General features: G+C 36.3%; 2 protein-coding genes across 2 annotated transcripts; one reads left to right on the forward strand and one right to left on the reverse strand.

Annotated features, from left to right (window-relative positions):
* Window positions 1-492: 492 nt before the first annotated feature.
* Window positions 493-10,725, forward strand: LOC108086319 (zinc finger BED domain-containing protein 4-like). The gene is made up of 6 exons (XM_043208756.1): window positions 493-563; window positions 6,060-6,144; window positions 6,210-6,349; window positions 6,415-6,615; window positions 8,751-9,044; window positions 10,720-10,725. Exons 2-6 carry the CDS (start codon window positions 6,102-6,104, stop codon window positions 10,723-10,725), a joined length of 684 nt encoding a protein of 227 aa, XP_043064691.1. The 5' UTR covers window positions 493-563; window positions 6,060-6,101.
* On the reverse strand, window positions 2,833-5,364 carry LOC122320565. Its single transcript, XM_043208738.1, has 3 exons — window positions 4,865-5,364; window positions 4,635-4,804; window positions 2,833-3,283 (listed from the first exon to the last, which is right to left on the reverse strand). The coding sequence occupies exons 1-3, from the start codon at window positions 5,361-5,363 to the stop codon at window positions 3,044-3,046; spliced, it is 909 nt and encodes a 302-aa protein (XP_043064673.1). The 5' UTR covers window position 5,364; the 3' UTR covers window positions 2,833-3,043.
* Window positions 10,726-11,731: the final 1,006 nt, after the last annotated feature.

Genomic DNA, 11,731 nt, shown 5'->3' on the forward strand with positions numbered 1-11,731 from the left:
CCAGAGGAAGCTACCGGGTCACCAGCCGAACAAATGGCTCCATCTCCATCCTTTTCGACCCCCCGAAGTGGGAAGGGGGTGTGACGCCTCATTCAAAGAGGCGAACATATTTACCTTTTGTTTCTTTTTTTTTTTTTTTATATTGTTCTTAGTTTTATTCCATTAGTCATGTAAGAGAAATGCCAATGAAGTATTGTGTTATTATAGTTCTAAGTAATCATTATATAAACAAGATTGAAATTTAAGCTTGAACAATGTTGCCATTTACTTCGCGCCCTGACCAACGTTGCCATTTACGGCACTACCGATCAATACGCTGACGGTTGACACGTTGCCAGATCGCAAGACCTTGCCAGATCGCGACGCTGTCAAAATCACCACGTTGACAGCCTGGACAGAGGATCGAGATCGCAACTCGACCTCTTCCTTTCCGGTCAGCCGTAGCGAGCAGAAATCGACCTCTTAGATCCCGGTCACCCATAGCAAGCAGTTGTGTGCTCCACAACTCGAGCTTTTTCGGCCACCGGTCAGCCGCAGAGAGCAGACATACGCTCCGCAACCAGGTAAAACCGAATCACGCGTGTCGAGAACCAACGCGCGCTACAGCCACCGCGGCTTAAATAATAAGTTATCGGTGCAGCAGCAGGGAAACAAGCCACGACATTTCCTGGTTAATCCAGAGAACGTCAGCGTACCCCTGTTGGATTTATATCCCGTTCCCGTGCCCGTAACTAGTATTCCTGGGCCCTCCCGGACACGCTCACGCGATCCCTACTCTTACGTACCAAGCAATAGTTCCGGTACAGCCAGGTGCCTCACAGGCACGTGGGAGCTCCACCTCCCGCTCCCTTCTCCTCTAGCTAACGGCGCAGAGCCCGGCAAAGGGGGGCGCAGCGTGTCCAAAAACCGGAGTACAATTGATCCAAAACCCGCGCTCGACAATTCCTTTTATAAACAATTTCCCATGTAAATTACAAATTTCTTGTGAGGATCTCTTGCACGACTGAGGTCTATCCCGGCCTGAGAAGCGTCGTTACAGCTTTGAGGTCTGATCTTGGTTCCGCAGCTAAGTTAAACAAATCAAAATTAAAGTAAACATCAGCTTCCGTTCGAAGCGCAATCAATTGCATCGTTTGAGTTTCAAGTTCCCACCAAATTGCATAGGTCAGCATAATTTAGTTTCACAAACTTAAACTTTGTTCAGCTTTTATTCTAAACAAAAATTAGAATTCGAAAAACTCAAATAAGAAAAGCTCCTGGCCGAGGTTTATTGGAGCTGATTAAAAAAATAAAAAGTAATCCTATTTAGATAGGCATCGCAATCGGTTATCTGAGTTAAGCAAGGGTCTTGTAAAAAGTTGTATTTAAAGATAAGATGTTTAACACCAAAATAATTGACGATCCTTTGACCTCCATCTCTAGGTTTGTCCACTAGTATGAATGTGTTTCTTCCTGTTCAATACTTGAATCTTCTTTTCCTCATCTCATACTTTGTATAATAAAATGTGTAAGAAGTATTCAAAGCGTAGGTATATATGAGTGTGGTAGAGATAAGCTAAATTCATAAAATCTTATGCGAACTTACTCAAACATGTTTGTACATTGTTAATTTCGGTTGGCTTTGTTTCACATATGTAACACGTTGCCGAGGACGATTGACTGCGTTGTACACCTTTCCATTTACCCTAGAAAGACGCAATCTATGCGCAATGAACATTTTTTTTTATTAGAGACGCTTAACTCTTTTGGCTTTAATTGTTTAATTTTTGCGTCAAAATATTCTGTTTCGTCTTTCTTAAATTGAAATCTGATTGGTCGACAGTAACGAGTCATTGATGGCCGGGGGTTTTCCCAAATTATTGTGTTATCTTTTTGAGTAGCCAGTTGGAGAGGTACGTAGGATATTACAAATAAGCTTCTGTCGTTCAAATCACTGTTTGAAAACGTTTGCTTATACTCGCTATGCCCAATACTTCCATCAAAGCCTCATTTTAATATTAAGGGGAGGTTCTTTTCTTTTTTTCGAAAATTAAGCAAACTTTGAGAATTAATTGCGGAAAAATGAAAAGACATACGAACTTATGCTTTTGAACTTTTGATTCGTTGTTTATTAACGATTAAAAAAAAATCAATATTCAGGAAATTCAAAATGGCGGCTTCAAAATGGCGGATCTCGTAGACCTCTATTTTTCTGCTTTGTCGAGTGTCGGGCCGCTGGTAGTGAACCGAAATTAAAAATGTAAATTATTTATTAAAATTGATGGAATTTCCAATGCCTTATACCTAACTAGAATCAATTTTGGTAAAAATAAACCAATTTTATGGACATTTAAAAAAAATGGACTTTTTTTTTTTACTTCGATCTCGTTTAAAAATTATAAGTAAACAATTTTTTATGCCAATTTTAGGTATAAGGCATACAAAAAAGTATATACTTTCAAAAATTTTTTGAATGAAGGAAATCGGATCAATAGAACGACCCCTGTGCGCGACAAGAGGTTTGAAAACATGGTTCCGAGAAAAACGCGTTTAAAGTTTTTAGAGCGTACCACAGCGCATGTGACATGGGTATGTTTGACATGCTCTAGCTCAAGAAATACGCGTCGTATCGAAATATCCTTTGGCACGTATATTCTAAACATATGTAACTTTCATTTTATTAAAAAAAAAAAATTCGATTTTTTCAAGAAAAAAGAAAAGAACCTCCCCTTAAGATAAATTCTTAACGATATTTTCAGGAATAGTTTCAAATATGTTGGTTTGAAGCTCTATTATACTAGATGTCGTAATGTCTAGTAAACTCTGTAATTCGACTTCAGCACAATATTCGTCTATATGAATACAACCAGGGTATTTATTTTTTTTTTTAATTAGTACTCTTTGATAACTGGGAAACAATTCAAAGGATATTTTACTACATATTTACAAAGTTTCTTATCAGCATATATTGGTGTTTCCTTATGGGAGTTTCCATTAAATGCGAAATAACTTGCATGGGATCTGATGGTAGAAAATTTTTCAAGGCTTTATGGAAAAAACGATGTCATTTAATTTTGGTGATGTGCTGCATTTGAGTTAGCTCTGGCTGCAAAAACAGCAGATACAAATGATGAACGTCGTCATTTAGTAATTTATGCAACGTTTGTGCCTTGAAACATTTTTCATTTGTTGCAGCATTGTTAAAGTGAAGTTCTAGCTCAATCCATTGCTTCAGAATTCGCGTAACCGCAACTTCAATAGACAGCCACCTTGTGTCGCAAACTCGAAAAATTTTAAGAGGGACCTAAAAAAAAATGGATGTTATTTATGTACAAAAAAAGTAATATAAATATAAACATAGAGTACAATACCACAATATACTACCTTGATCAAAAAGTTCCCGACTTTTCCACCGTGTGGCGCTCCCAGTCAAACGATTTCAATAAATTTTTTTCCCAGAGTGGCAGAACTGTTCTTTATATTCCCACAAATTTTCAGCGTCATCGATTGACAGTTGTCAAAGTTACGTTGTGTTGTTTACATTAAGCTTTGGACGTATCTTCGATTTTTCCATGATCTCATATCGGCTGCCGTAACGCGTTCCGCGGAGCGGTTTTTTAAGTCGACTGAACAGGTAAGAGTCGCAGGAACCCAAATCCGGTGAATTCGGTGGTTGTTGGGTCGGATTCAGCCTTGGAAATCATGTCTTTGGCGACCTCAACGCGATCCATTTTTTGTATGAAACTCAGTTCTTTTGGCACCAACTTTGCAGCGACGCGTCTGAAACCCAAATCATTAGCCAAAATATCTTGAACGGTTGCAAAAGCAATGTCCAACTCCTCTGCCATCTCTCTAATAGTCAATTTGCTGCTTATGGCCATCCAGTCTTTGATTTTGCCGATGTTTTCGTCCGTTTTCGAAGTGGATGGCCTGTCAGAACGGTCATCATCGTTGATGGAATTACGGCCACTTTTGAACCGTCCATGCCACTCGCGAACTGTTGTTAGTTTCAAAGCATTGTCACCGAAACACTTCTCAAACATTTCCAAAGAGGTCGGAACACTAATTTCATTTTTAACACAAAATTTAATGCAAATTCGTTGCTCTTGTTTTCTATCCATTTTTTAAAATCAAAAAAATCGAAGATACGTCCAAAGCTTAATGTAAACAACACAACGTAACTTTGACAACTGTCAATTGATGACGCTGAAAATTGGTAGGAATATAAAGAACAGTTCTACCAATCTGGGAAAAAAAATTTATTGAAATCGTTTGACTGGGAGCGCCACACGGTGGAAAAGTCGGGAACTTTTTGATCAAGGTAGTATACAGACTACAGACACACGCAAGTTAATTAGATCTCGACAGACCAAAATGTTAAAGTCGAACAATACAAACACGTAGGTCGTTTTACCTGTTCGCATTACCTCTTCTGCGTTAATAAGCTGATACATTTTTTTGTATTCTGATTGCCTTTTTGCTCTTTTAGAAAACAAATTATACGTTTCGTAAACAATATACTCTAAGGCCTCAGGTAAATAATGTTTTCAGGCACTGTTGACAGCCAATTGTAGTGAATGGCATGCACATTTAATTAAAATAAGGGAAGGAACTCGTTTTCTTAATTCCGTGCAAACACTTTGCTTACAACCAACCTTTACACTTGCGTTGTCCGTGCCGATCCCAATCAAATTCTCCAGGTTTAATTTGAAATTGCTTAGTTCCTGGCAGAGGCTGTTCGCAATTGTTTTCGCGTCGCCCTCCTCGAGCGGAACTATGGATAAAAATGTGCTCCGTGTTAAACTAAAGTAGTTTATGACAACACCTATGTACATATATAGAATATATTTAATTGGGTTCTATGATGATTAGCTTTTTAACTCACCAAGTGTCTTGCATACACTAATATCTGTACTCTCATCAAGCAACAAGCTGTACTTGGCATCACCGATGTCCGGCTTTAGTAGGGTTATAAAGCTTGGAGCCAAAATATTTTTTATAACACTTGTGCACTTTGATCTATGCAGCTTCATAGCACCGCCATCCTGAAAATTATTTCCGCACAGCAATCCCAAATGGTCAATGGGGCTGACGGCTGAGTGCGTGGCAATATACAAACACAGTGCCGCCTCTTTCTGGGAGGTTTTCATAGAGACAGATGAAACAATTGTTATTTTGTTTGTCTGTGAAAAAGAAGATGCCGAAGACTTGTGTTTTGTAGTCTTGGCATGTGCCTGCAAATCGCAAAGCTTTGCATTAATGCTCGATTTGCAATATTTGCAAAAACATTTGAGATCATCGGATGGATCTAAAGTCAACCAATCCTTAAACGCAGGGTCTTGCATCCAGGCGTGACGCGGTTTTTGCTTATAAATTTTCGGCATTTTAAAGCTCACACGCGGTCGATGCGAAAGCTGTGAAATAGGGTTGTGAATAATATATCAAAATATCAATATATCGATATTTTTTTGCCAAAAATAAATATTTATATCATGATATTTTTTCACGTGATATATCGAATATCGCGATTTTTTTTTGATATATTTTTGATATTTTCTAATTGGTCACTCTGATTGAAATACTCGGTAAAAAAAGAACTGAGCGCGGCTAAAAGCTATTTTTCGGAGATTCAAAATCACACAGCAACCTGCAACATTTGCAGTAAAGTTGTAAAAACGAGCGGCAACTCGTCAAACTTGCTCTCTCACCTGAGAAACAGGCATCGGGATGCTTATCTCAAGTGCACAAAGGTAATTAAATCATATAAAGTGGCATGTGTGTATTTCCCCGAAATTTCGTGTGTTTGATTTTTTTTCCCGCGAATTCCGTGTACGTGATTTCATTTGCTCTAGTTTGTGTGGGTTTTTTCCCGTAAATTTCGTGTAAGTGGTCTGATTTTCTCTAGTGTGTGAGGCTTTTTTCCCGCAAATTTCGTGTTAGTGGTTTGATTTCAGTTAAAATCTGAAAAAGGCACAATTGTATGCAGATGCATATGTTGATATACACATATATTTATGTATACTATATATATACACATATAAATATAATTTAAAATAATTCTACTTTTATTATATTTTCAGAAACCGACAAAAGTTGACCAGCTCAACAGAAGCATTGAGCAAATGTCCATCGAGAACGCATTTAAGTCTTCGTCAACTTCTAAAGGTAAATTGTTGTAAATATTACGTTTATTATAAATTAATTAAAAATTATTTGTTTTTTCTTTTAAGAAAAACATGATGATATCACAGAAGCGATCGTTTTTATGATCTGTAAGGACAATTTGCCTGTCCGGACCGTTGAAAAAGAAGGATTTACCAACTTCATAAATAAATGTGTACCGAAATACAAAATCCCAAGCCGGTTCCAGGTAAATTTTTCGAATTTCATATATAATTATATTTGATTTTTTAACCGTTAACATCATTTTTACAGGTAACTAATATGATTGAAGCTAAGTACGACCGCTGCGTCTCTAGAATGAAGACCATTCTCCAAAATGTTAATGACTTTGCGTTCACCTGTGACGGTGTAACAGTAACTAATTCGACAAGATCATACTTAACAGTCACAGCTCATTTTATTCAAAATAACTGTCTACAATCCGTTTGCTTGCAAGCAGTAAGAATGAATCAGGTAAGCGTTTAAATTTTTTTTTTTTATGTTATGTTATGTTGTGTTTCGTCAAGTGTCCATGTGTCTGTGTTTTCTTCGTATACAAAAATGTGATTAGGGACGTTTCTTGTGCTCTGTTGTCATCTTGTCATGTCATCTTTGTACAAATTAAGAAAAATATTTAATTTAAATATTACCTTTAATTTAATGCAGTCACATACTAGCGAGTACATATGTGGCTTACTCAAGGGGGTGTGCGTTGAATTTGACATTGATCAGTCGAAGTGGCGTTCGTTAACCACAGACAACGCAAATAACATGAAGGCAGCGTCAAATTTATTTTTGGGACACAGCAAACACGTCTCATGCTTTGCACACACCATACATTTGGTGGTGGACGATGTGGTGACTATTCCATCTTTTTCAAAAGTTTTTGTTAAGGTCAAAAAAATTGTAATGCATTTTAAGCACAGCTCAGCAGCAATGGACATGTTGCGCAAATTGCAGGCCGACGAAGGAGTACCAGAAGGTCGAATAAAAACTCTCGTCCAAAGTGTGGACACACGATGGAACTCATGTCTGGATATGCTAATTTCTTTTCTAAGCGTATCAAATAAAGTGGCGATGGTCCTAATAAGTAGGTAAAATTCTGTAAAAGGATTGCCAGAGATGCTTACGTCTTCCGAAGTGGAGATATGTAAAGATTTTTGTGACCTGCTTACACCTTTCAAAGATGCGACCGAGAAAATAAGTGGCGAAAATTACGTCACCGTGAGCTTGGTAATCCTACTAATATCGTTATTACTGGACAAAGTTCCGTCGGCCGACGGAATTTTGACAAAAGATGCGCTATTAAAGGAAGCAGAGAAAAGATTCAACATTTTACAAAACAACAAGATTCTTGTAAAATCGACTTTCTTGGACCCAAGGCTCAAGAAAGTTTACCTTGCACCTCTTACAGCCCTTGAAGCTGTCAAGGACATTACATTTGAAATAACTGAAAATAAAACTTTTGAAAAAGTACGTAAAATTAAGTTGTCACCGGCATTAACACCATTATAAAATACCTCTTAGTAACACTTTCTATTTTTAATTCTTTTATAAAATAATACGAAATATAAAATAGTTTAATATTTTAATATTTATATCTTAAACCATATCTTTATTTTCAACTAAAAATATTGAAACTAACTTATACAGGCAGGCTCCGGTTTTCATTTTCACAAGATTCTCTCGTTTTCGTTTTCAAAAACGAAAATTGGTGCTCCGGTTTTCACTTTCACAAGAATTGTTCGTTTTCAAAAACGGTCAAGTTTTTTTTGTCGAAACTAAAAGTAAATGCCTTTTTCTACATCAAATCGGTTCTTAATTGCAAAAGGAAAAAAATAGTTGATTCCTTGGTCTATTGATGTTCATTTCCCACCATCAGTAGATCAATCTAATTCGTATTTATTTTTTAAATAGTTATTTTCTGACCCCTTCTTGATTTCATAAAAAAATATTTGCCGTCTGCAACAACAAATTTCGTTTTGCTCAGGGGTCGATAAATCTATTGCCCAAAGTTATCGTCAATGCTGCCGTACTTGTAGTGGAACGAAACAACCACTTAAAAATACTTATAAAATGAAAACGAAGAAAAAAATATTTGTAAAGAAAAGTTAAATAAGCTTTTTATAAATAAATATGATTAATTTAGTTTCTTAAATGGCAAAAGTGCAGTAAAAAAGTGGTTGAGAATAGTGGAATGAAAGCTGCAAAAAAGGTGGCAGCCCCTTATTGTGGGAAACAGCTGAATTCTGATGGAGGCTAATTTGAACTTTTGAAAATGTAAGTAAGACAACTTAATTTACCGATCGTCAGACATATTAAAAACACATGTGTTGCATCTAAGATGTCTCGATTTTCTTAAATCAATCAATTTCTGCCTTCTTTTGTCTTCAAAACAGGCTATTGAAAATGTAAAAGGCATTGTTTCGCGTTGTTTACTTTTGACCAAAAAAAGTCAGCTGTTTGAACCATTCCGATAACGAAACGATGACAAAAAGTTTGTGAAAACCGGAGCACCAAAAACGAAAACGTACGTTTTCGCCCAAAAACGAAAACGAGAAAAAAAAAGTGAAAACCGGAGCCTGCCTGATAATTCCATGTATTTTTAGGATTCACGGTTCCTTGCAAACACGGTAGAAGAAGCAACCGATTATAAAAATGAAGGATTCCTGGAGGCGCATATGAGATCCATTGCAACGCGCCAACCCTTGGAAGCCACGGAAAACGAGGAAATCAAATGGTTTTTGGGTCTCCCATTTACTTCTTGGGATAGCGACCCGATCGCATTTTGGACATCACAGTCAGAAACATTGCCAGGGCTTTCAAAGCTGGCATTGGGCTACCTTATCACACCAGGTAGCTCCGTACCATCAGAAAGGTCGGCCTCCGCCATAAAATGTGTGGTATGTGACACCCGAAGCCGCATAACGGACCTTCACGTCACACAACGCGTGTTTTTAAAATCTTTAAAAAAAGAATATTGGTATTGAGTTCTTGTTAATAATAAAAAAATATCAAAAATACTTGATATATGGATATTTTTGGGTGATAAATATTTTTATCAATTTAATATATTTTTAAAAAAGGATATATCACTGATACGATATTTTTTACATATCATCACAACCCTTATTTCGAGTCACATTGAGCAACATCCGAGGTGCACGGCGACTCATGTCAGCGTCATCGATCAAGAACCGATATGCACAGCGACTAATATCAGCGTCATCGATCAAAAATCGATAAACACATCGACTCATGTCGGGGTCATTGACTTTGCAGAAGACTACGAGAAAATTCGACGTGATATGTTATATGTAGGGGAATGTTGTCAGGGTTGGGCCATCTCAATATTTTGAATATTCGTTCTAGTACCATCTGTTAGTGGGTATCTAGAAACTTCTATCGGTCACTCGAAACTTTCCACGTGACAACTTATTTCGGGATTTCATTTTTCTACGTGCCGTTGTTCTGTGAAAAAAAGTGCTCGAAAAAGCTTTTTAACCTGGCCGAAAAGGTGGAATAACACAAGATTACAACATGTAATCCGCAAAGTGAGCATAAAAATACGTTATATAGGTGTTATATTACAAAATACTAAGATATAGTTTCATTGTTAAATATAGTTTGGCTATATTATACCATAATAGACTAATACCGCATGTCGTCAGGGTTGGGCCACTCTTGTAGTCAGGCTTGGGCCATCATAATTTTTACATTTTACTCGTGTATTTTCGATTTTTGTTGTAATATTTAAGTTTTTGGTAGCAAAAATATGCAAAATAAATTAAATAGATATCCTTAAAAAAATATTTCGATGGATTGAAAGAAGATGAATCATTTTTATCTTTTTTCCTTAGTGTTTCTCGCTACAAACGAAAAACAACTCTGAATAATTTGATATTTACTGTAAAATCCCTAATAATTAAATTAATGAACAAAATAATATCAGATTTACCTGAATTCAATTTTATTCCACCAGGTTACGATATTGTCAACTCTCTCTCTCTATTTTTGGTGAACACTTCCTCTCGCTTGTACCTTTCCAAAAATGTATAAACTTATTCTAAATTGTCATTCGTTCAGAACTTATAGACATAGGTCAAAATATGGCCCAACCCTGACAACATTCCCCTACAGTGAAAAAGGCAAAGAAATGATCATACTAGACAAATATAAGTTTCGAAACTGTTACAAACTTCGATCTGGGGAAATTGCAATGCCAAAGTATTCACAATGTACAGTGGTTCGGCTTGTATGGAGCCGCGGCCATAAATACTTTTTGTTGTTATATTGTTATAAAACTATCCCCAAAATTTAAAAAAAAATAATAAAAATCTATATATATATAAGCAATGGATTCCGACCGATCAAAATCCGATTCAGAGTCGCCCAAACCTGCTACAGGTCCACGAAAGTCAGTTTTCAATAATTTTTTTCCAAATACATAAATATATTTCGAATCAAAATTTTTTTGATGTGCCTCACGTGTACAAAACCTGCAACTGACTTTAATTTTATTTCGCAGACGAAAACAAATTCTCTTGTTGATATTGCTCAAAATTTATTATTTTTCAGAGTTGAACAAAAAAATGTGAAGACATGGGAAAATAAGTATAAGTAGATTCAGGAGAGCAATGCAGCTAAGTGTTGAAATTTACATGTTAAAAAAATATTTTTTTTAATTTGTATCAACAAAGGACACACTTTTTTCGATTGCAAGTTATGCACTCAGGATGGGATTACTGCTGTCAAGAAACACGAAAGGACATTAAAGCATAAGATGTCGGCGAAAACGGTGAGGAGCACCAGAAACATATTTGCTTCTTGTAAGGAGGCTGTCAATTTGAGCCAGCAGGTGAAAGAGTTGGAGCTAAAAGTTGCAATGTTCATTGTAAGCAAAAATCTTCCCATAAGTATTTCTGGCGATTTGATCGAATGGATCAAAAACATGGAGTTTGGCAAAGAGGTCCGACAAAAGGCCACATGTGACCGAACGAAATGAACCATGTTGATCCGAAATGTGATTGGAGAATACGAGTCAACTGTTTGGTTTATGAAGGCCAGGTTTTCTCCTTAATTATTGACGAGTCAACTGATATTTCGGCTTGCAAACATATCGTCATGTGCATCAGGATGGACACAGAAGAAGGCATTAGAGATGAATTTTTGGGTCTTTTAAGGGGTTATAAACCTTTCTGAGCGAAAAAATTGAGGGAACTTTGGATTTTTTTTCAGGTGTGTAGCAATTATTTTATGATACTGAGGTTATTATTTATTGATAGTACATGTTTTTATAGACACAACAATCGATTGTTCTTAAAAAAAATATAAATAACTTTCGAAGTTATGGAAATTCTCTCATAACCCTTTTTTTTTATAGCGGCTTGCGGTGACCACGATGGAAGTCCAGCGGGTCAACTGAAATCAATAAACCAAAAATTTTTTATTAGTTTAGTATTATTTCTAGTTCGTCATTGAATTACTTCAAGAATATTTGGTTTTTTCTGCATACAGTAACAATTTTTCCAAAAAGTTGATTTTTCGAGTTCTAAAAATTTTATTAAAAAATTCTTATCTGCAAAATCGA

Source organism: Drosophila ficusphila, unplaced genomic scaffold, assembly GCF_018152265.1.
Source record: "Drosophila ficusphila isolate 14025-0441.05 unplaced genomic scaffold, ASM1815226v1 contig_636, whole genome shotgun sequence".
Classification (NCBI taxonomy): domain Eukaryota; kingdom Metazoa; phylum Arthropoda; class Insecta; order Diptera; family Drosophilidae; genus Drosophila; species Drosophila ficusphila.

Bases quoted from the DNA above. Each gene is read 5' to 3' on its own strand.
- LOC122320565 (XM_043208738.1), bottom strand. From the start codon at position 5,363: ATGCCGAAAATTTATAAGCAAAAACCGCGTCACGCCTGGATGCAAGAC. The intron at 4,805-4,864 runs GTGAGTTAAAAA...ATATGTACATAG, and splicing joins TAGTGTATGCAAGACACTTG to GTGTTGTCATAAACTACTTT. The intron at 3,284-4,634 runs GTTGGTTGTAAG...ATTTTTTTTTAG, and splicing joins CGGACAACGCAAGTGTAAAG to GTCCCTCTTAAAATTTTTCG.
- LOC108086319 (XM_043208756.1), top strand. From the start codon at position 6,102: ATGTCCATCGAGAACGCATTTAAGTCTTCGTCAACTTCTAAAG. The intron at 6,145-6,209 runs GTAAATTGTTGT...TTTTCTTTTAAG, and splicing joins GTCTTCGTCAACTTCTAAAG to AAAAACATGATGATATCACA. The intron at 6,616-8,750 runs GTAAGCGTTTAA...ATGTATTTTTAG, and splicing joins AAGCAGTAAGAATGAATCAG to GATTCACGGTTCCTTGCAAA.